Source organism: Psammomys obesus, unplaced genomic scaffold (assembly GCF_907164565.1).
Source record: "Psammomys obesus unplaced genomic scaffold, mPsaObe1.curated_primary_1811, whole genome shotgun sequence".
In the NCBI taxonomy this organism is placed as follows: Eukaryota; Metazoa; Chordata; class Mammalia; order Rodentia; family Muridae; genus Psammomys; species Psammomys obesus.
Window position 1 is genome coordinate 8,620,940 of NW_026596152.1, and position 23,103 is coordinate 8,644,042.

General features: G+C 52.9%; 2 protein-coding genes and 1 pseudogene across 7 annotated transcripts; 1 reads left to right on the top strand and 2 right to left on the bottom strand.

Annotated features, from left to right (window-relative positions):
• Positions 1 to 698: 698 nt before the first annotated feature.
• Mapk7 (mitogen-activated protein kinase 7) lies at positions 699 to 6,549 on the top strand. 5 transcript variants are annotated; one of them, XM_055594385.1, is made up of 8 exons: positions 699 to 1,186; positions 1,347 to 1,442; positions 1,574 to 1,881; positions 2,453 to 2,618; positions 3,722 to 4,800; positions 4,891 to 5,513; positions 5,869 to 6,002; positions 6,099 to 6,549. In XM_055594385.1, exons 3-8 carry the CDS (start codon positions 1,650 to 1,652, stop codon positions 6,250 to 6,252), a joined length of 2,388 nt encoding a protein of 795 aa, XP_055450360.1. In that variant the 5' UTR covers positions 699 to 1,186; positions 1,347 to 1,442; positions 1,574 to 1,649; the 3' UTR covers positions 6,253 to 6,549. The 5 variants fall into 5 exon arrangements, with proteins under 5 accessions (XP_055450360.1, XP_055450359.1, XP_055450361.1 ...); XM_055594384.1 differs by lacking the exon at positions 699 to 1,186 and having other exon boundaries at positions 1,283 to 1,442; XM_055594386.1 differs by lacking the exons at positions 699 to 1,186; positions 1,347 to 1,442 and having other exon boundaries at positions 1,455 to 1,881.
• Positions 6,550 to 6,663: 114 nt separating this feature from the next.
• Mfap4 (microfibril associated protein 4) lies at positions 6,664 to 9,647 on the bottom strand. 2 transcript variants are annotated; one of them, XM_055594276.1, is made up of 6 exons: positions 9,614 to 9,647; positions 9,286 to 9,373; positions 8,903 to 9,057; positions 8,217 to 8,313; positions 7,959 to 8,141; positions 6,664 to 7,602 (listed from the first exon to the last, which is right to left on the bottom strand). In XM_055594276.1, the coding sequence occupies exons 1-6, from the start codon at positions 9,617 to 9,619 to the stop codon at positions 7,355 to 7,357; spliced, it is 777 nt and encodes a 258-aa protein (XP_055450251.1). In that variant the 5' UTR covers positions 9,620 to 9,647; the 3' UTR covers positions 6,664 to 7,354. The 2 variants fall into 2 exon arrangements, with proteins under 2 accessions (XP_055450251.1, XP_055450250.1); XM_055594275.1 differs by having other exon boundaries at positions 7,959 to 8,313.
• An 8,958-nt stretch (positions 9,648 to 18,605) lies between these two features.
• LOC129666960 (60S ribosomal protein L36a-like) lies at positions 18,606 to 19,045 on the bottom strand (annotated as a pseudogene).
• Between the last annotated feature and the right edge of the window lie 4,058 nt (positions 19,046 to 23,103).

Below are 23,103 nucleotides of genomic sequence, written 5' to 3' on the forward strand. Positions count from 1 at the left end.
TAAAGGTGTGGGCCACCACACCCAGCTACTTTTCTATTTTGATGTACTTGATAAACCTCTTGAATCCCCCACGTATGGACAATGAGTGCCAACAGCCAGACTACAAAATCTGTCCTGGGAAACAGAAGAGGCTTCTGAGGTGCTGCCTCTTATTTGTTTTGAAACAGAGGTTCAATGTGTAGGCACGGCTGGCCTGGAGCTCCACATGTAGACCAGGCTAATCTTGAATTTACAGTGATTCTCCAACCTCTGCCTCTCCAGTGCTGGGACCGAAGGCGTGAGTCACCATGCCTAGCTTTATAAAAATTTTTAATCAAATCGAACACATGCGGCTGTTAAGTTGGTGGAAATGTATTGATGCGTGAAACTTTCTGCATGTACTTTTTGTACAAAACACGAAAGGCTGGGCAACGTAAACTGTGTACGATTCCCTAAATTCATTTCTGGTCGGGACCCCACCTGTGGCTTTTAGTTGAGAACTAAGTAATATAGATAGATGTCAGGCGGGTACTCAAACTTTACTGGGTTTCATCCCGGTTTCTCTCTCCTCTTTTCTTGTCTCACTGGGAATCCCAGCCCTCCCTGGAGTGGGGCTCACCTGAGCTGCCTACCGAGAACCTTTTCAACTCTCGGGTTGACGGCGCTCACTGACCCCCTGGTCCAAACGATCGAGCAGGACGGAAGAAAACAAAACGATCTGTAGGGATCTGGCTCCGTCGCGGTCCCGAGCGCATGCGCGTCCCGGCCAGGGCCTGGCTGCGGGACCTAGAGCGACTCTCTAGAATCCGGAGGACTGGGTCTCGGTGGTCACTACTCGGCGTCCAGGACTTCCGGCGCCGAAAGCGTGCAAGGCAAATCCACCGAGTAGATGACGCTAACGAGGAATGATGAGGAGCCTAAAGGAACCGGGGAGGGGGTGAAGGAGCGTGTGGAGCCTGTTGCCTAGGTAACAGTCCCCCCCCGTATCTTCGCCCCTTAGGTTCGGATGTGCACGCGAACATGGTGGAGCCTTGCCTTCTCCCGTCTCCCGAGGCTGCTAGTACGCATGCGTCAAAGCCTGTCGCGGGGCTGCGCGCGCACCCCTGAGCAGCGCGCATCTCCCCTTGGGCGGCTCCCGCCGCGAGCTGGACAACTGGGAGCGCGCGTGCGCGCGTGCCCGCGAGCTAAAGGCGGGGCTTCCCCGTCGGTGAGTTTTGATTGGATAGAGTAAAATGGAGGGGCGGAAACCTCCGCGGGAGCCGCCCAGCGATTGGCCGGGGGCTGGAAGAGCGTGGTCCCGGGGCGGCGGGCGGGGTGGTCTGCCGCTGCGCGCGCGAGGCTTAGGTGGTGGCCGCCGTCTGTGATAGGTGACCGAGTGCAGGGTGGACACTCGTCTCTGGGTCGGCAAGACTCAGGAACCCCAAATCTCCGAGGAGGCGTGGCGGCGAGGTGCCGGCCGGTCGGTGAGTGCGGTCCCGGGAGCCCCAGGGCCCCGCCCCTCCCTTTCTTCCGGGGCCTCGCCGCGCCCCCTGGACCCAGACTCCGGGGCCGCGGGGTTCGCCGTGCCAGCCGCCCCTTCTCGCCTCCTGCGTAGGTCCTGCGTCGTAGCCCACAGAGGGGACACCGAGAGGCCCTCAGGGCGATCTTCTCACCAGAGCCTCATACAGACCATGGCTGAGCCGCTGAAGGAGGAGGATGGCGAAGATGGCTCTGGGGAGCCCCCCGGGCGCGTGAAGGCAGAACCCGTCCACACCGCGGCCTCTGTCGTGGCCAAGAACCTGGCCTTGCTCAAAGCCCGCTCCTTCGACGTGACCTTTGACGTGGGGGACGAGTACGAGATCATCGAGACCATAGGCAATGGGGCCTACGGGGTGGTGTCCTCGGCGCGCCGCCGCCTCACGGGTGAGCTGGCTTCCTGAGGCTCAGCATGTGTGGACTGCTTTCCAGAGGCGGTGAGGGACCCGCACGGTCCCAGGAGGATCGGCTGCGCCGGGGATTCTGGTTCCCCTCACCACTTGCCGACTAGGTGCCAGCTCCGCGTTAGGTACCCTTCTCAGGAACTCTGCTGCTCCCAGTCAGCCTGCTTCTTCCTTAGGAAAATGATATCCCTGCAAGCCAGAACAGAGAGGCGCTTCTTGGTGTCCAAAGGGGATAGGTTCTAGAGCCAGAGATGGGCGCAGTGGCTTGGTGGCGGAATGGGGAAGGTCTGGGATGGAGAGAGTATATGAGGAAGGGATAGTGAGCTTAGGTACAGCAGTCAAGACCACCAGGAACTGGCTGTGTCTCCTCTGTATGTGAGCTGGTGTACCTGCTTCCTGAGGTAGTTGTGAAATTAAAATCTGATGTGTGTTACACACAGGGTCTTGCCTGGTAGGCACCTGTTGTTACTTGGTTTCTAGAAGGGCTGTGATGAAAGGGACCCTCAGCTAACTTGAAGGTACTCTCCGGTGTGTGCCCTTTTCCTGCTCTCCAGGCCAGCAGGTGGCCATCAAGAAGATACCCAATGCTTTTGATGTGGTGACCAATGCCAAAAGGACCCTCAGGGAACTGAAGATCCTCAAACACTTCAAACATGACAATATCATCGCCATCAAGGACATCCTGAGGCCCACTGTGCCGTACGGGGAGTTCAAATCTGTGTAAGGAGTGGGACAGGAAAAGGAGACACGGTTGGGACCAGTTTAGAAGTCCAGGGCCAGTGATGCTCAGGTCCTGGAAGGGCAGCTTGAACCTGTGATGCCGCCTGAGAGAAGTCTCATGATGCCAGGACTAGTGTTCCTGTGGGACACTGGTATGGGACAGTTTATTTCTCAAGAGGAGCCCAAGGGCTGTGGGCGTGTGTAGCTCAGTAGTCAAGTGATTGGAATTTTGGGGATTTTTAGGTTGACTTTCCTGTGCTAAAAGAAAAAAAAAAAAAAAAAAAAAACCAAAAACCGAAGAGGATCTATCTTTTTATTTGGGTGTGCCACCTTTGGCATATACTAAGTGTGGGCTAGGCTGGAATACATGAGACCCTATCCCCAAAGACAAAACAAAAAACCCCAAGCAACAAGAGAGGAGAAAAAGATAGAACAGGTCTAAACTGTGTAAGATAGCAAACAAAGGCTGCTGAGGTGTCATGACACTTTTCTTTTCTCACGGCAGACATGACTAATTGATCACAGACTATGCATCCTTAAAAATAGAAAATTGACAAGCTTTCACAGTTTTTTACCACAGCTTTTCTAGTGGCTGCTGGCAAACAAGAGTTGGCTCCAAATAACTGTATACCCTTCCCCCCCAACACATATATATTTTAAATTTGACAGGGAAATTAGGTGCATGGAGAAAATGATTTGTCGAAAGTTGTAGAAAAGTGAAGGCTGAAAAAACGTTCAGTTAAGAGCGCTTTGCTGCTCTTTCAAGAGGACCTGGGATCAGTTCCTAATGTCTGCGTGGCGGCTCACATTTATTAACTCCAGTTCCAGGGTATCAGACTCCCTCTTCTGGCTTCTGCGGACATCAGGCACTTGAGTAGGACATACGTATGCTTGCAGGGAAACATACACATAAATTTAAAAAAAGAAAAACTTATGAAAAGTTGAGGAAAATCAAGAACCTGGTGCTATTCTTTCATTCCATCCTTTGGGGTTCCCGTTTGCAAGGTCATAACCTGTAGAATTGGCAGGGCCAGTGAGGACGAGGACGGGGCTTACCCCTGTAGTGTGAACAGGCCCGCTCACACCTCTCTCCCCGTTTGCAGCTATGTGGTACTGGACCTCATGGAGAGCGACCTCCACCAGATCATTCACTCCTCCCAGCCGCTCACGCTGGAGCACGTGCGATACTTCCTGTACCAGCTGCTCCGGGGCCTCAAGTACATGCACTCCGCTCAGGTCATCCACCGCGACCTTAAACCCTCGAACCTTTTGGTGAATGAGAACTGTGAGCTCAAGATTGGTGACTTCGGAATGGCCCGCGGCCTGTGTACCTCCCCCGCGGAGCATCAGTACTTCATGACCGAGTATGTGGCCACTCGCTGGTACCGCGCCCCCGAGCTCATGCTTTCCCTGCACGAGTATACACAGGCCATCGACCTCTGGTCTGTGGGCTGCATCTTTGGTGAGATGCTGGCTCGGCGACAGCTCTTTCCGGGCAAAAATTATGTGCACCAGTTACAGCTGATCATGATGGTGTTGGGAACCCCGTCCCCGGCTGTGATTCAGGCCGTGGGGGCCGAGAGGGTGCGGGCCTATATCCAGAGCCTGCCGCCGCGGCAGGCTGTGCCCTGGGAGACGGTGTACCCGGGTGCCGACCGCCAGGCCCTGTCACTGCTGGGACGCATGCTGCGCTTTGAACCCAGCGCCCGGATCTCAGCGGCCGCCGCCCTTCGTCACCCCTTCCTGGCTAAGTACCATGATCCCGACGATGAGCCTGACTGTGCCCCGCCTTTCGATTTTGCTTTTGACCGAGAAGCCCTTACGAGGGAGCGCATCAAGGAGGCCATTGTGGCCGAGATCGAGGACTTCCACGCACGGCGGGAGGGCATCCGCCAACAGATCCGCTTCCAGCCCTCTCTGCAGCCTGTGGCTAGTGAGCCCGCGTGTCCGGATGTTGAGATGCCCAGCCCCTGGGCCCCAAGTGGAGACTGTGCCATGGAGTCACCCCCTCCAGCACCGCCACCGTGCTCTGGACCTGCACCCGACGCTGTTGACCTGACCCTGCAGCCTGCCCCGCCAGCCAGTGAGCTCGCTCCACCGAAAAGAGAGGGTGCCATCTCCGACAACACCAAAGCAGCCCTCAAAGCTGCCCTGCTCAAGTCCCTGAGGAGCCGACTCCGAGGTGCTTTGTGGACCCGGCAGTGAGTGGCAGGCAGACAGGGACTTTTAGAAGTGTTAGCCCTTATTTTTCCCTTGTTCGACTTCCCTACAGATGGCCCCAGTGCACCCTTGGAGGCGCCTGAACCTCGAAAGCCTGTGACAGCTCAGGAACGCCAGCGAGAGCGGGAAGAGAAGCGTAGGAGACGGCAAGAGAGAGCCAAGGAGCGGGAGAAGCGGCGACAAGAGCGGGAGCGCAAGGAGAGGGGGGCTGGTGCCTTGGGGGGCCCCTCTACTGACCCTCTGGCTGGACTGGTACTTAGTGACAATGACCGCAGCCTGCTAGAGCGGTGGACTCGCATGGCTCGGCCTCCTGCCCCAGCCCCCGCCCCCGCCCCCTCCTCTGCCCAACCCAGTAGTCCTCGTGCTGGCCTGCCTTTACAGGCTGCAGGCTCTGGTCCTGCCCCTCAGCCTGTTTGTCCACCCTCTGGCCCCGCTCCCCAGCCTGCTGGCCTTCCCGGAACCGTCCCTGCCCCTCTCCAGACTGCCCCTTCCACCAGCCTTCTGGCCTCCCAGTCACTTAGGCCACCTGGCGGGTTGCCTGCCTCCAGTGCCCCAGAAGTTCTGCCTTACTTTCCATCTGGCCCACCACCTCCAGATCCTGGGGGACCCCCTCAGCCCTGTCCATCAGAGTCACCCGATGTCAACCTGGTGACCCAGCAGCTGTCCAAGTCTCAGGTGAGAAGAGAGACAACGGGCTGGGATACTGTGATCTGGTCCAGGAAGGTGGGTTTGGGTGGTGGTTCATGTTGGATGAAAGAAAGGAAGCAGCAAAGGAAGCCTTATCTCTTTGAGCCGGAACATAGAGGAACGTAGTAAGGTCGGTGAAGAGGTTGTTGAGAGACAGATTGTGCATGGAAAGTGTATGGTCGAGAGACAGCTTCATCTGTGCTACTGGCACTTAGCGATTTCAAGATTGTGTTCATGTTCTGGGCTATCTGGGCAGAGTGGTCAGTAGTAGCAGGCTGTGCCCTGCTGACCCCAGTTTGTCCTTCCTGGCACCTGCGTTACGACCTGCTACTGCCCTCTGCAGGTGGAGGACCCCCTGCCTCCCGTCTTCTCGGGCACTCCAAAGGGCAGTGGGGCTGGCTACGGTGTTGGCTTTGACCTGGAGGAGTTCTTAAACCAGTCTTTCGACATGGGTGTGGCTGACGCGCCACAGGATGGGTAAGATGGCTGGACCGAGCTCTTTGAATGGGGCTGTGGCAGGGTCCTCAGATGGCCCAGGCTGAGAACACCCATCCCACTTTCTTTTCCCTGCAGCCAGGCAGACTCGGCTTCGCTCTCGGCGTCCCTCCTTGCTGACTGGCTCGAGGGCCACGGCATGAACCCTGCCGACATCGAGTCTCTGCAGCGTGAGATCCAGATGGACTCCCCAATGCTGCTGTCCGACCTGCCTGACCTCCAGGAGCCCTGAGACCCACAGCTTGTGCCTTGCTGCCAGCACAGCCCCAGCCCCAGAGTCCAGGGGTGCCATCCAGAGGGTGCAGCCTTGGGACTGGCAGGCGAGGCTCAGCTTGAGTTACTCTGCAGCTTCATCTCAGACCCACCTTTCAGCCTTAAGCAGCCACCTGAGCCACCACCGAGCCATAACAGGATGGGCAGACTACTCCCTCCTGAGCAATCTTCTTCAGTATTGTACTTTTATTATTGTTGTAATATGCATTTGTTTTGCCTTCAAAATGAGACCTGTAAAATACAAGGTTTCCTTTAACCTGACTCTGTGTCGTTTTTGGAGTTGTGGTAGGAACACCAACGGTAGGGTATGAGGAAGAGCCAGGTGCTCCTATTTGGAGCTTAGTAAATGTTTGTCCACAAAGACAGACCATCAGATCCTGAAGGTTTATTGATACCACCTCCGGCCCCACGGATTGTTCTCTGCTGCCTTTCATGACAATCCCTGGGGGGCATGGGGGCCTAGTTAACATGCCTCTCTTGCCCTTCGCTGCTGCGGAGCTGATGAGCAGCAGCTGTGGTGAAGGTTGTTTTGGCATTGAACTTTTTGAGGGATGAGTGAAAGCAAGTGGGGCTGTGCTCCGTAGTGCTCACTATAAGGAGTAAGCTGAGGTGGAGACCAAGGGTGGGAAGTATTCCGAAGCAGCTTTGGGAGTGCTGGAGTGTGACAGTGGCCGTGCACGAGCTGGCTGGCACATGCCTTAGGTGCCGAGTTACTCTGTCAAGGGTAGCCTGAAACAGGTGGGTCTGAAGTAAGGAAATGGGCTGAGGTGGAACGCAAAGGCTGGCAGCCAGACGGTAGCTTCTGGCTTTCGGCCGTCATGAAAGGGCAGAAGCAACTTGGGAGTTTTTATGGCTTTCAGCCAGATCCAGGCTAGGATGGCTGAGCCACAGAAAGGCCTTAGAAGGCTGCAGACAGCCTAGCGTCAGATGGACGGCAGCAGGGCCTACCTGGATATGGGATGGGGATTTGCCAGGGCATTGCTGGTACTCAGGTACTGTGGGGGAGAGCATGGAGACTTGGGGCATCCAGGGGAGAGACAGAGTGTGTCTGGGCCAGCCCCTCAGGTGCGGCGAATTTTCATCTCAGTGCGCTTGAGGGAGTAGTAGAAGCCTTTCCACTGAGCCCAGTTGATGCCATTGGCATAGGAGAGGTGAGAACCGCCCAGGTAGAAACCGTTGAGATTGGCGAAGTGGCAGCTTCGGAACCAGAAGGCCCCTGAGGAGAGGGCTGCACAGTTCTGCACGAAGAGGTCCTGGTCTCTGTCGAAGGTGGAGAACTTCTGGCCACTGTGGTAGGACAGCGAGTCACCTGGCAGGAGGGGGAAAGAATGGAGCCCCTGAGGCCAGGAGCTGAGCCTTCTGCTGGCAGGCTATGAGCGGCAGCACTGAGGAAGGACACCGGGGGACGACATCATGTGCCATCCTGTTGGGATGGTGGCACCCTCCCCGAGCGGCAAAGGAGAAACAGCTGTTCTTGTGCACAGCTGCCTGGAGCAGGGCCAGGGTGGCTGCTCCCCAGGGCTGGATGTGGTCTGCAGAGAGGCGTGGCTCTTCCAAGCCCAGAAGGGTCGAAGGAGGGGCCTTAAGGAGCCAATAGGGCGGGGCCAATACTCCGCTATGGCTCCCCCGCCCCCGCCTCTGCCCCTGAAGAAGCCCATGGGGTACCTGCCCCACCATCCTCGAAGCCGGCCACGTAAAGCGTGTAGCCGTCCTCCTCAGCGCTGACGGCGTTGGGGGAGATGGAGAAGTCAATGTACTTGGCGTAGGCTGTGTTGTTCTCAAAGTCCTCCAGGTCCACGCGCAGCTCATACTTCTGCTTCAGCGTCAGGAGGTGCAGGTTCTGCAGCCCTGGTGGGGGGGGGGGGCAGCTGGTCAGCAGAGACTCGGCTGAGGGGCAGCCCCCGCCCCGTGGCCCCACCTTACCCAGCCAGTACTCCCCGTCAGCACGGCCAAAGCCCAGCTTGTAGTCGTTCCAGCCCCGGAAGAAACTCACTGAGCCGTTGAACCTTTTCTGGAAAACCTGGAAACAAGGGGACCGCGTGACGGAGGCCCAGGACCCTCAGGGGCTCTGCCCTGTCCTGCCCTGGCCCCCAGGCCTGGACGCTGGGATGCTGAGCCAGTCTATGAAGAGCTTGAGTGGGTATTAGGGAGCTGCTAACACAAACAGTCTGGTGCCAGGCCTCTCTTTGAACGTCTGCCGCTGAAAAGGTACCTGTGTGCCCTCTTGTCCGCTGAGAGACGGGAAGGGCAAGAGGTTAAGGGGCCGTGGGGGGACGGAGACAGCTTTGCGGCAAAGAACCCACCTAGCATAGAGTCCCTGGGTTCCGTCCCTGTGCTGATGACAAAAAGGGAGGGGGGTGTTTACAGTGCCTGGCTGTGGGTCCTGGCACCAGGGGCGCAATGCTACCTCTCTGGGCTTGCAGTTCCTCTTTTAGGAGAGGCGCCTACCTATCACTGCAAGGACAGCATGCACTAACCACGAGCACGTATGTGTTAGCAGCGCTGGGTCCGGTCCCCATTCACATGAGGGACCCATTCCACGGAGGTGACGGTCAGGATCACGGAGCTGCCTGAACTCCACGTGTCCTGAGGCCCCTCCGCCTACTCACCGTCCACTTGCCACCCTCGGTTGTCATGTCACAGAAGACAGGCACTGGCACGCTGGGGCCCGAGGGGTAGATGAGGTACACGCCGTCGGCCTGATAGCCCTGGGCGTAGATGTCATCACAGTCCAGGGGCTGCTGAAGACAGGACTTCTCCAGAGCTGAGAGTGGCAATGTGGGGACAGTGAGGAGAAAGACTAAGGCAGAAAGGACACGTTAGCATCCCGGCTTTTCCCCGGGCCTAGGGGACCCCGACATGAGAAATCTGGAGTTTTCTCTAGGGGATACCTGCCACCTTGTGGAGGAGGAAACAGTCTTGCAGAGTCTGGCTTAGAATGGCCTCATCCAGCCTGCAGACCAGGCCATGTCTGAGAAGGGGGGCTGCTTACCATCTCCCCGGATCCCGGAGGCCTGCGGGGCGCAGGGAGGCGTGGAGAGCAGCAGCAGCAGCAGTGGCAGCAGCAGGGCTGTGAGGGCCTGGGGGTGGGAAATGGCATGAGTGTAGACCCTGACAGGGTCAGGGGCCGGTCACCTCCCAGTGCTCCTCCAGCCCGAAATCCTGTCCTCTGTCTTCTTTTCCCCTCTTTACTGTCTGGGAAAGCCTCTATCTCCTCAGAGCTCAGGTTTCAAGAGAGTACCCACTATGCTCCTCTATTCCCTATCTGGCAAGCCGCTTGTCTCCACAAATGGCCTTGATCTCCCAGGCCAGGCCAGTACCTTCATGCTGTCAGCTCAGTTCAGAGAGGCCGGCTGTCTGGGGCCCCGGACTGCAGCAGCTTGCAGTTATGTGTTGGGCCTGAGCCCACAGACCCAGCTCCGCCCCTGGAACTGTAGAAGGCCCCCACCCCCACCCCAGTAACCAGCCCCCAGCATCAGCTTACACTGTGTGTGTGTGTGGGGGGGGGGGTCGAGGACCACCACCTGTGTCTCATTAGGCCTGTCAGGGAAGCACTGTGGACCAGACATTAACTCCTTACCAGCTGCGACTGCTCCCTGGATCCCACTCCGCCTCCCGCCCTGCTGGACTTGTAGGCCCCTTGGCAACCCCAGCTGGCCTCTGCCCACCCCTGCTTCCTGACAGGCCCTCTACAGATGTCTGCTTTTCTCCCATTCCTGTCTAGTCTGTTCAGTCAGACATTTGCCAGGGGTAACGGTGGGGGGAAGGGGTCCCTGGGTTTGAGAGAGGGGTCTCCACTTGGAGATGGGAAGGCTAGGGGAGGAAGCCCCGAGGCTCCCGATGTGGGAGCTGCCTTGGCTTGGTAGGAGACAAGACTAGCAGTGGCCTGAAGTCTTCTGGCAAGCCTGGGGCATTTCTGAGCCATGAGGACAAAGATGCAGGCGGCCAGCAGCTCTGTCTGCCTCGGCTGGAGCCAGGGGCCCTCTCCAAGCTCTTCCTGGCCCCCTCCCCTGCCGGGCGTCTGTACCCCCACCCTTTCTCCTCCTACAGTTCCCTGGCCCATCTGGCTTGCTTTTGTTTCTCCTTGCTCCACCCCTCCTCCCTTCCAAGCCCATCTGCTCTCATGGCTGCCCTCTCAAGCACTTTCTCCTTCTCTGTCCTGAGCAGCGTGCTGCTGCCTTCCTTGACCCCCAGCAAGCCTGGTTTCGGTGTGCCTCCTGCCGTCCTTGCCACCCAGCCTTTCCTGCTTTTGTTTTTCTCTCCTTCCATGCTCTGTGTGCTGAAAGAGTTGCCCTAGGTCTGCATATATTCCCCCCCCCCCCCCCCCCATTTAAGCCTCTGCCTCCAGACTGAGACCAACATTCCCCCCTGGGACTTGAAAGGAATTACCAGTCTGGCTCAGCCTCCCTTCAAGACCATGTTCCTTGCTGCTTGGCTCCTAAGCTATGTCTAGCTGCGCACACTTCTGGCCAGCAGGTTCCTGGCCCTTTGCCCAGGTTGTTCCCTGTGGTGCCCACCAGTCCTCCTTCTTGTCCATGAGTGCTAGTGGGCAGTATCCTAGCCTCCCACTTCTGCACACTCGGCACCCCTCACAAAACTTACATGTTCACCAAGGACAGGTTCTTGGAGCACCTACTATGTGTTATACAATATATTGGCTGCTGGGGGTGCAGAATCATTCCCTGGAGCAGCCAACATATTTTGGACAATAAACCACAAATGCAGCTCACTCCTCAAAAGGACACAAATGTAACAGATGAGTATGAGATGCCCGGAGCAAGCTGGCTCAGAGCCTCTCTCTCCACCCCTGGAAGAGGAAAAAAGACCCAGGAAGAACCCCATTGGGCCTCCTTGACATGGAGTGTGGCTGCTGGCTGTAGACCTCTATTTGTAGTTGTGCTGAGCCCTGGGGGTTCCAGAGCTAGCTGTCAGGCATCATTGAAACCCACGTCGCACCATCTTTGAAGCTGAGATGACTTGAGCAGACTCCTCTGTGCCTTAGTTTCTTCCTCCGTGAAATGAGAACAATCATCTCTACTCCTTGGAGGCACAGTAATGGTTCAGTACCATGTAGCCAGTACCAGGAACAGTGCCCACACCTACTAGTCAAAAGGGGAAATCTTAACCCAAATTAAACTCAATGTGAGTTTATTTGCGCGATTATAAACGAAGAAGAAAGTGACACAGAAAAGTGATTTGTGAACTGGGCCATCCGAGGCAGACAACTCCCAGCAATAATAGGATCTGACAGCATTTATAGGGGAAAAAGTGTGTGCACAGACCGCTTAATTGGTTACAGCTTAGTTGGGCCATTGGCTTCAGGGCCGCCTGCAGTTCGCTGAAGCCAGATCCAGCGCAGGAGCCGAAGCTGAACCAGTGGCCTCCTGTGAATACTATCTGGTGGATCGTGGTCCTTATTTAGTCCAGATTAGCTCATCATCATCATAAACACCATGATTGTTCTCACATGAGTGGGTTGGATTGAAAACACAGATTTCACTCTTGTCTGTGGAAGGCAGAGTTGGCTGCCCCATCCTAATCGCTCTGACATTGGTCCAGAGTTTTAGCTGGCTCCTTGTCTGGCCTCCCTCGTGGTTGGGTAAGGTCACATGTCTGAATTTTGGCCATTAAGATGCAAATAGAAGACAGGTGGCTCTTCCTTTTTCCTTCTGTTTCTGAAGGTGGTGGCTGGAGACCCAACTGCTCCCTGGAACATGGGAATGAGCCTCAGAGCGGATCAGCGGAGGGGAGCCTCCTGCTCCGTGGCGTGGGTCCAAGGCCAGGCCTGTACTGTCCTCCCCTAAACCTTACGTGGACTAGAAAGAAACTTTCATCCAGTTTAAGCATCTGGGGTGTTCCTGTAACACAGCGGTACCTAATCCTGATACTTCTTTCGGCAAACACTAGCGTATAAAGCTTCCACAAGGAAAATAATAGAGAAAAGCCATCACAGTGAACATGACGTTTCCGAAGTAACAGAGAATACAAGTAACAAATGTAGGAGCTGAAATGTAGTGGGCAAAACTATCATATTTCCACTAAATCAGCGCTGCTGATAATGTGAACACGTGGTAGCCGCCGGCAAGCCGCGCAGGCCACAGTCCGGGGTTCCAAGGCCCTAGGCATAGGGGCCACGCTCATCGGACTCAGCAGTAACCAATAACAGTCTGTTTTTATTTAAAGAGGACATGAAGTTGGAATACAGACAGTAGGGAGAGGTGAAGTGGGGGGGGTCTGGTCAGTACATAGCGTGCGAATGTATAAAATATTCAAGTAGTAAATATTTTTAAAAAGTAGAAACGAGGCTGGAGAGATGGCTCAGCGGTTAGCAGCAATGAGTGCTCTTGAATAGGACTCAGGTTTGATTCCCCGTACCCACATGGCAGCTCACAACTGTCTGTAATTCCAGTCGCAGGGGATCTGATGCTCTCTTTGGCTTCCATGGGCACCCGGCACACACATGGTACACAGATATTCATGAAGGCAAAACACCCGTACACATAAGAATAAGAAAATAAGGCCCCACCATTCGGCGTGGGCAGGTGGAAGACACCCAGAGGCCCACCCTCCCTGTGGCCTGCCCACAGTGAGAGCCACCACGACGTGCAGGTATTTGATGGAAGGATAAGGGGGAGGCAGAACCGGAGACATGAGGGTAGAGAAAGATGGCCTGATGTGAGTGGCCTGCCCTGCCAGCTGAGGCCATGGTGACATTCTGGCCTGTACTGTCACTGAGAGTCACATCTGGGTCTGTATCAATGTCTGTGGTTCATGTTGTCACTTGAGGGTCATGAGACACATCCCTGATCCAGGCTGCTGCCTGGGCCGAGTTGATGTGTGTGTGTGGCGCGAGTGCAGAGCTGGCCACACCCCTTACTTGCTACAGCACTTGGGAGATTAGGGCCTGCACCAAGCCAGAGTAACACAGTAGAGCTGGCCCTGGTGTCAGGGGTATGGGTGAGCTGCCTCCCTCTTCCCAAGGTCATGAGAACAGGAGAGCTGGCCCAGCTCCTCACCAGTGTCAAAATTGGGTGAGCTAGCCAGGGCAGTGCTAGAGAACGGACCCTGGTAGCATGGGTGCAGGAGAGCTGACAGGCTGACCAACTCGGCTACCATCCAGGCCCAAGCGAGGGCTTTGAGTTGGCCCTCCCCAACGTCAACCCCACCTATGAATTGCTGCAGCAGTGAAGGGGCCCACTCCAGCAGATCCAAAGCTGCAGGGCAACAACAGGATATCTGAGAGGAGTCCTAGTGAGGACGCAGTATTAACAGTGTAGCAGAAGCCGGAGGCCTCGAACCAGACCAGTGACTCTTTGCAATGAACATGTAAAGCTGTGTAGACAAAAGGCTATACTGTGGGACACATGTGACACGCTACAGCTTCCATGATAAGAAGTTTTCTTGTCTATTTTTATTTTTTGTCTTTTCATTTTATCTTGGAGGTAAGGGTTCAAGGGCAGAGGACAGATACAAAGGGTCAGGGGAGATGAGTGGGATTGGGGTGCATGATGTGAGGTTCACGAAGAATCAAAAGTTAAAAAAAAAAAGAATAATGCTCTACTGATGCCAGGGTGGTGGTGGAGGTGGTGGCACACGCCTTTAATCCCAACACTTGGGAGGCAGAGGCCGGTGGATCTCTGTGAGTTCAAGGCCAGCCTGGTCTACAGAGCTAGTTCCAGGGCAACACAGAGACACAGAAAAACCCTGTGTCAAAAAGAAAAAGAGAAGAAAAGAAAAGAAAACAGCATGCTGTACTTCTGAGGGATAGCCTCAGCTCTGAGAAGATCTTCCTTTATTTTTCTCTTCTCCTCCTCTTCCTCCTCCTCCTCCTCCTCCTCCTCCTCTTCTTCTTTCTCCTTCTGAGACAGGACCTCACTATGTAGCTCTGGCTGTCCTGGAACTTGTGTAGACCAGGCTTGTCTTCAGCTCACAGAGATTCACTTGCCTCTGCCTCCCGAGTGTTGGTATTAAAGGCATGAACTACCATGCCCAGCTTCTGAGAAGATTTTTTTAAATTACAAAATATTGATTTATTTTACATGTATGGCTGTTGTGCTGGCAGGAATGTCATGTATCTTGTGTGTGTAGTATCCATGGAGACCAGAGGGAGGTGCTGGAGGCTATGGCTGGTTATAAGCAGCCATGTGGGTTCTGGGAAATGAATCTGGGTCCTCCAGAAGAGCAGTCAGGGCTCTTAACTCCTGAGCCATCTCTCCGGCTGTGACAGATTTTTATATCAGTATTTGGGATTGTTTTTTTGCAGGTGGCAAATTCTCACTCTGCCTTTGCTGGAACTTGGGACCTGTTGGTGGGAGCCAAAGTCACGCCAGATCTGGGAAGCCCTCGTTGACCTTGCTTGCCTTTCTTCATGGCTTTGCCCTCTGGGGAGCAGCCTCACTGGGATTCAGAAGGAGCCAGGAGAATGCAGTGAGGACATTTTGTTATGGTTCTTCCATTAGGTGCTGCTCACATTGTTCTGATTTGAGTGCAGAGGGGACCCAGACTGACACCGGGGTGGAGAGCCCTTGACACGGAACACATTTGCGATGCAGGAGGTTGTTCAGGCCTTGGAGGACAAATGGACTCGAGGCATGCAAAAGTGCCCACTAATGTCCTCCGAAGAGTCTGTCGTTGGCCATACGGCAGTGGTGCCATACCCTGATGGTCGTGTAATGTCTGATGGCTCCCTTCATTTCCTGTGTACCATTTTGCTGGCGTATCCTCTGAGTTGATGCTTCCCGTCTGTGGACTGGTCCTGAGCCAGTTGTTGTTTGCCTTCCCTGGCCCATGCTCCATCCTTCTCTGTACTCAGGGGCTACGGTGTACGGATAGCATGACTGGGTTCCTACGACTAGCAGTGGGCACTGGCAGAGATAGGAAGGGAGGCGGTATGGGTGCGTCTTGTCCCCTGCCCTCCTAGGCACTGCACTATTAACGACATCTGTGCCCTTCACCCCATACTGCGTTTTGGTTACAGCTCAGCCATGACTCTAGTCACTTGCCTTTGTAACCCCGTGTTCTTCCCTGACTCCTGAAACCTGTATCAGGGATGGCTTTCCACAGGATGGCCTAACACCCATGTTGGTTTCCATAGTGCAAGAAAACAGTGCCTTTATTCAACTCTCATTTAACAAGTAAAACCGAGGCACATCCCTCTTAATCCTGGCAGGCAGGAGGCAGAGCCAGGCGGAATTTGAAGCTGGCTAGTGTAAGACCTGAGGTCTCACAGCTCAGGATTTCAAGATCGCGCCCTTCCCAGAAACTCCCCCAGACCAAGACTCGTTGCAAAAGCAAGAGGTTTATTAACCATTGCGCAATGGGGTCACCCCTGCCAATCAGCAAAGAGTGGCCCCCAGAGACAAAGGCCTTTAGGTTTTTAAAAGAAAAATTGCGGGAGATTTGAAGTTGCATTCTTGGCAATTTAGGACTGGATGAGGAAGCTATAAAGTAAGATAATTGGTTAGTCTTAGGTGCTCAAGCTTGGCCAGTCCTGCCAAGTGTGGATGCAGCTGCAATTTAAGGTGGGGGTGGTTAGCTCATCCTTGAAGATTAGGGGCTACAGACTTTTGGCTGCAGGTCAAAAGCTACTCAGAAGAAGTCTGGGTTCGTTGCTAAGAAATGCTATCTCAAAGACAAGGGTCTGGTCCTTTTTTTTTTTTGCTGAGTGAAGGTCATTGCTTGCTTGCTTTTTCTATCTGTCCTCACAGATAGGGTCACATTCCTCCATTCTCTGGAAAGGTACTAAGAGGCTTTAGCTTAACCTGAACCTAAAACTCAAAGCTATAGGTGTTAGAAGACATACAGGTTACAGAGTTAGCCTAACCCTTTCACTAGCTTCCGTCATTTTGTTTTAAATTCTAGTTTTTGGAGAGTACGTGTAATACCTAATGATTTCTATTGACGGAAACATGAAGGGTGCAGAGCAATGAGCCGTGGGTGAAGTGCTTGCTGCTCAAGCCCAGGGCCCCAAGCCTGGCCACCCAGCACTGAACAGGCCTGGTGATGGTCACCCGCAGTGCCAGGGCTGCGGAGGCGGGTCCTGAGCCGGAAAACCACCGGTGTCCCCAAAGCCGTGACTTCCAGTTCCGTGAGAGATTCCACCTCCAACAAGTGAGGTGAAGAAGTAGTGGAGGGAGAAGTAAGGGGGCCCTGGCATGTGTGTAAACACACACACACATACACGCACACACATGCACACGTGACTCACGCAGGCAGCACCAGCACCAGTAGCCACATCACCACCAGCCACCGAATGTGACACTTGTGCCTCACCATTATGATCCTCTCTCTTGCTCTGTCTGTCTGCCTCTTTCCCTCTCCCACTGCAAGATGGCCGGCCTTTGCCCCCACCCAATCAATCTCTTGCGTGAGATCTGTTGGGTAGCGTGGTATTCCTTGGTTCCGACTGATCTGCCAAGGTACTCTGCCACAAAACCCTAACAGTATACATACATAAACTGCACGCAAAAGTAGACATGATTTTGATTTCCTTTTTTATATTTTTCTTTTAAAAACCCAGTTATGTTATGTGAATATGTTTTTGTTTTAATCCCAGGTGTGAGATATTGGGCTGCCTCAGTTTGACCATAACCGCTATGATTGTTTGATGTTTAGGAGGGGTGTGATTTTTTTTGCCAGCTGCAGATAGTTTAAGTGTGGGGACTCTGGAGATGGTACAAATGGGTGAGCCTTGAAAGGGCCTGCTGCTCGCCCTGCTCCTGCCCCTGCCCCCGGTGCTGCTGGTTTCTGCTGCATTTGCTATTGCTATTGCTAGATTGCTGGTTTGTTGGATTGCTGGATGACGAAAATTGGACCTGCTCCAATGTCCCCATGTCCCCGATCAGCAGAAAGTAGTCTAAAGAGGACTACAGCCCCTTTCCTCCCTTTCCTCAACACTTAGCTAGTGTTGAGGAGTTGGAAGAGACTGGGGTTGAGAAGGGTGGTGGAGATAAGAGCCAAAAGCACGCCTATACACACATCTATTCACCTCAGAACGAGAGTCCCTGACAGACCGAACTAAGAACTGTACCAACATTCAATTTGATGACCAATGAGTTTTTTTTATTGGGGTCACTTACAAGAAGCAGGGATGGCTGGAAAGCCACTGTCACCAGAAAGCCCCAGTATGAACGGTGACGCTGGAAAACCGCAGCCCTGGAGCTCTCTCAGCAGCGCCCAGATACTCTATCTCTTTCCCCCCACAGTTTGCCTGGTCACAGAATCCACCCCTTAACAACTGTTTACTCCTTTTCATCCTGCTGGGTAGGAGCCCTCAAGGATCTTCGACTCTGTGGCCTTTTGTTTATTTGCCTCAGGAGCCTCTCCTTCCTCCCAGCGGCAAATGTTTCAATTTGGAGAGAATGTTGCAATTCACGGGAAAATTCCACCCAATAGGTACACTTCAGGTATCATAAACTCCACCCCTGGTAAGCATACAGTTCTAAAACGTTCCTTTTCAAGAAAGGCAGACTGTTTTTGAAGCAGCTTTTGGTTTACAGCAAAGTTTGCCGGGTACCCAGCCAGACACATGAAGAGTCTATCTCACTTAGCAACATCACATCACTGGTTACATTTGTTATGCTCACTGTGCCTGTGAGGATACATCTTCATCGCTCAGCCTCCGAGGTTTGCCTGAGGGTTTCCTCTTGGAATTTGTGTTGTCAGGGCTCTCTAGAGGAGCAGAATGGAAATACATATCACTCAGGGATATCTGTGTATTGGCTTGCCTGACATTCATTGTGGCTGTGTAGTTCACCTTGTGGGGGTCTGTACTGGAGAGGCTCGGGACCCAGTGTCTTCTCAGTCTCCAAGGCTGGATGCCTCAGCAGTCCCAGTGTGTGGACCCCTGCAGGGTCCCTGGACAGTCTCGGGAAAGGCTGAAGAGATGGGTTCTGGCGGCAGTGATGGGTGACGGTGGCCGCAGCTGCAGGAGAGGCGTGCCTACGGCGGGCAGTGAAAACAGGCAGGACCAACAACAGCTTCCCTCAGGCTGCCTTCCGGAAGGTGCTGCCCGCTCTGGGAAAGGGTCTTTGCCTCCAGATCAATCCTTCCAAGAGATACCCTTCCAGACCAACCCCCCAGAGACGTCGTCTCACAATTTATTCCAGATCTAATCAAGTTGACGGTGAAGACTCAATACCACAGTATTGTATGCTCCCTGAGTTTGTGAAGACATTCGGAGGCCCTCTGTGTTCTCTGTTCATTCCACACTCCCTGACACCAGAGGTATTTTGAGGTCCATGTGATCTTGCGCTTTGCAATCAGACTTCTCCAGGCTTCTTTTCCTTGTTTTTTTTATTTTTTATTTTTATTTTTTTAGTATCACAATAACTTTATTTTCTAGCAGGTAGTTTTTCTACTGCCTCAGTATTTCTCTCAGACAACATGAGTTTTAGAACTGGATCACTCGGCCCTTTCTCTTCTTGTCGCCTCCCAGTTCAAAATGCTTTTGCACCTCTTAATGGCCAGCATCCTCTTCGATCTGCAGTTGGGCTCCACACACTCAAGCCTGAGCACAGTCTTCTTTGTGGTTTTGGCCTCCTTTCTGAAAACTGGCTTTGTCTGCCCACCGTAGCCACTCTGCTTGCGATCCTAGCGCCGCTTTCCTTGGGCGTACAGGGAATCCTTGCCCTTCTTATACTGCGTCACTTTGTGAGGCTGGTGCTTGCCACATTTCTTACAGAAAGTCCTTCGGGTTTTAGGTACATTGACCATCTTTGCAGTAGAAGTGTCTATGCGATGAAAACGAGAGAGAGAGACCCGGCGTCCACGATCTCCGCCTCAATTGCACAAGCCGAACAGGAAAGGGGACGAGTGGAACGGGGCTTCTTTTACTTGTAATAGGTGTTTTAAACCTTCTTCTTCTTCTTCCTTCTTTTTCTTCTCCTCTCTTGAGACAGATCCTCATTATGTAGCGCTGGCTGTCCTGGAGCTCACTATGCAGACCAGGTTGGCCTCAGACTCACACAGATCCACCTGCCTTTGCCTCCCAAATGCTGGGATTAAAGGTGTGTGCCACTATGCCTGGTTCATGGGCTTTTGTTTATTGTTGTATGTATGTATGCATGTATGTACCACCTCTTCTTTATTTAGGGTTAGGCTCATGTCATACCTTCCTATCTGAATGCCTTTTCTTTTCTTGCCTCATGCCACTGGCTAACATTTTCAGTTCTGAGCTAAGAAGAGTGTGGACAGGCATTGCCTTTTTCCCCGATCTCACAGGGAAAGCAACTAGCCTTTCACCATTTTGTAGATTAGTTGCAGGGTTTTGAAGGTTTTTGTTTTTTTAATTAAGTTGAGTTTCTCCAGTATTCCTAGTTTTCTAATCATTTATTGATTTATGTGTCAAATACTTTTCTACACCAATTGATATAATTATGTGGTTTTCTTTATTAACCAGTTTCTATATTGATTGCGTTTTAAAATATTAAACCATTTTTTCTTCATCTAATTAATTGTTAATAGTGTATAATTTTTTTTTTCTTGAGGAGACTAAGGATTGAATTTAGGTGGCTTATCTGCGCCCTGCCACCAAGATACATCAGCCTCTGAAGTATTTTAATAGGTTGCTGGATTCTATTTGCTAATTAAAAGAAAGGTTTTGGTCCATATTTGTCTGGCTTTTTAAAGCATTGTCTGTGGTGGTGGAACAGGATGACATTGACTTCATAGTGAATGTTCCGCCATCCAGCTTTCTTTTTTTTATAGAATACAATGTTTAGAATTTATGTTAATATTTAAAGTTTGGTAGAAATCAAACCTCCTGGTGATTTTATTTTAAAAAAAATATCGTAAGAAGGCCTCTGTGGATGCAGAAAAGGAGTTCACTGTCGCCTTGTTTTTATTTTGTGGGTAAAACATTGCTTTTCTCTGATTTTTTATATATATATATAGTTGTTGTTGTTTAGTTTTCAGAAATAATGTGTTTGCCATAAATTTCTTTGGATTTCATCCTATTTAGATGCTCACATTCTCGGGTCTGTAGGTTTCTGCCCACACTGCAGCCACATTTGCTTTGACCACACTGCAGCCATGTTTGCTTTGACCGCTTTCCTGCCAGGACTCTGGAGGCACAGAGGTGGGCTCCTTGGCAGGAGTTTCGCAGGTCTCTGTTCATCTCCTACTCCAGTCTCTCCCGACTGAGCGATGTTGGCTTAGTCATGTCTTTGCTTTGTCTTCTGCTCCTTGATTGCCTTCTTTCCTCCCCCTATCCTGCTCTTTAGCCCACTGACTGAGCTTTAATTTTATTATCATATTTTTAGTTTCATTGGCCCCCCGCTTTTTTTTTTTTTTAAGTTTCTGGGGTTTGCCGAAGCTTTCTGTATTGCATCTGCGCCCAGTGTTTGCCATAGCTCACTGAGATGCTTTTCTCATGGCTGCTTTGAGTTTTGTGTCAGATAGTCCTAATGCCTGCCCTTTCCTGTCAATCTCTGTCAGTCGGTCTGTCATTCAGTTTGAGATTTTCCCCTTCTTGGTATGATAAGTTTTTTTTTTTTAAATTGAAATCTGGACATTTAATGTTAAGCTGTAAGGAAATACATTCTATTTAAACCCATTTAGCCAGCTTCCCCTGACACCCCTGTCACAGGGGATGAGGTGACACTGCTTCCCTTCTGCCAGACGAGGGCGGAAATCCTTGTTCCCCATTCTGCTTTCTTGGACCCCCAGTGGGTTTGACTGGTGAACATTTTACACGAACGGCAGCACGGGAGGGCACTGATGATCACTGGGTACTTCCCTTCTTGGCTTCCTCTGACATCCCAAAGAGGACATGTTTAGAACGCCTGTCACTGCCTGTCGGGGAAAGGTTCAGCCTCTCTGGCAACATGGCCCACCCCCCACACTCTGGGCGTGTTCTGATTATCCCACCGTTATAAACAGTGCATTAGTTACTTTTCTGTTGTTAGACTCCATGACCACAGCAGATTATAGACAGTCTATTTGACCTTATGATTCCAAAGGGGTAAGGCTACCCCGGCAGGAAGCATGGCTGGCATGCTCCGGCATGGTGGCCAGGGCAGGAGGCTGAGCACTCCAATCCTCCACTGCACAGGCATGGAGCAGAGAGAGGGAGCGGGGCGAGTGTACAGACATGTCTGTCTTCCTCGTGACGTCCAGGGCCACCGTGATGTGGATGTGTGGTCACTGTGTGCGCAGTGTTTTGTGTGTGTGTGTATGATGTACGCGGTATACCATATGTGCAGGAAGTGTACTGAGTATGCTGTATTGTCATGCGGTGTGACATAGGTACGGTGTATGGTGTGAGTGGTCTATGATGTGTGTTGTACTGTGAGGCCGTGGTACGGAACATGTCCATGGGGAGGCCTTCTGCCTTGAGACAGGGTCTCTCTCTGGACTGGAAGCTTGCCACGTCAGCCATGCTGACTGGCCGACGAGCTGTTGGGATCCACCTGCCTGTCTCTCCAGTTCTGGGATTATAGGTGTGTGCAGCCAATGACCAAGGTTTTGTGCGGGTGCTGGAGTTTTGAACTCAGGTCTTTGCGCTTGTGGATCAAGCGCACTTCCTCACTGAGCCACCTCCCCAGCCAGGTGTCTTCAGCTCGTGGAATGAGAGAACACATCATAGCTTTACCCTTAAGCTGTCACAAAATGGTATAACTTACACACAGCATCATGTACCCCGCCTTCCATGCGTGTGTACCCGAGACTCTCTCCCAGGGAAAGCGGCACCCGGCTCCCTTGTTCCAGAACAGAGGTATTTTCATTTTCATCTTAAAAAAAAAAATCCAGCTGGTGCCAGGCAGGGTGGCGCACACCTGTAATCCCAGCACTCAGGCAGGCAGATCTCTGTGAGTTCGAGGCCAGCCTGGTCTACAAATCGAGTCCAGGACAGCCAGGGCTACACAGAGAGACCCTGTCTTGGAAAATCCAGCCTGGCCACAAATACGCTGGTGAATGGCAGGGGTGGCAAAGGCTGGGCTGGCTGGGTCCCTTATCCGCTCCTCAGGGAGAGTGGCCTAGACTGTGTGGTCACATTCAGATCTGCTCAGGTGTCGTGGCTGCTGCGCCCTCCCTCTGTGGCCTGCGTGTCATCAGCCGCAGTGGATTGGCTGGGCCAGACGCAGGTAGGTCAGCCCCGCTCTCCGCCATCACCCCACTGTTGGAAGCAGAAGCATGTTCTAAGTCTTTTGACATCCTCTTTCCTGACCTTTGGGGTCAGTAGTTCATTTCCTGTTGCCCAACTTCACCTTACAATGATTCTACATTGATTTCATCAATGGGCGTGCTGCGTTAGGGATTGCCAAAACTGCCGGGGCTGTTTCTCGCTGCCCTGCCACAGACTAGGAGGCCATAAAGGGGTACAACAGTTGGCTGGGGGCCAGAGAAAGGGGAAGGAGAAACACTACAGTGTGTACAGAAGGGAGGGAGAAAGAAGTGGGGGGAAGAGGGAAGGAGAGAGAGCACTAGAGGCCAGATGGGCCTGGCTGTAGGTCACATGGCTTGTCCCAGTTCCCTCAATTATAAAGTGGAGCCAATATCCCCACCTTTGGAGGTCTGAGAGACAGCATATTAGAGAGAGCCCTGTAAACACACAAGACGGTTAGTGTCAGCATAAAAACTATAAAAACTACTTCCTTCTCTCCTAGGTCTGCTCCCTGAGGCCCTACTTCAGTAGGGCTTAGTTTTTACTTTGGCAGGGAGGAAGGAGTGAGGCCGTGGGAGAGGAGTCCGAGAGGCAAGGCAAAGTTCCCTGGTGCTAGGAAGGTCTGGGCACAGTGAGGTGGGAGGACCAGGTTTGTCTGCCAGGCTGTGAAGAGCTGCACCCCATGTGTTCAGTTCTCTGGAATCG

Bases quoted from the DNA above. Each gene is read 5' to 3' on its own strand.
- Mapk7 (XM_055594385.1), top strand. From the start codon at position 1,650: ATGGCTGAGCCGCTGAAGGAGGAGGATGGCGAAGATGGCTCTGGGGAG. The intron at 4,801-4,890 runs GTGCTTTGTGGA...ACTTCCCTACAG, and splicing joins CCTGAGGAGCCGACTCCGAG to ATGGCCCCAGTGCACCCTTG. The intron at 5,514-5,868 runs GTGAGAAGAGAG...TGCCCTCTGCAG, and splicing joins AGCAGCTGTCCAAGTCTCAG to GTGGAGGACCCCCTGCCTCC.
- Mfap4 (XM_055594275.1), bottom strand. The intron at 8,314-8,902 runs GTGAGTAGGCGG...CCTTGTTTCCAG, and splicing joins CCGAGGGTGGCAAGTGGACG to GTTTTCCAGAAAAGGTTCAA. The intron at 7,603-7,958 runs GTACCCCATGGG...CCCTCCTGCCAG, and splicing joins CTTCGAGGATGGTGGGGCAG to GTGACTCGCTGTCCTACCAC.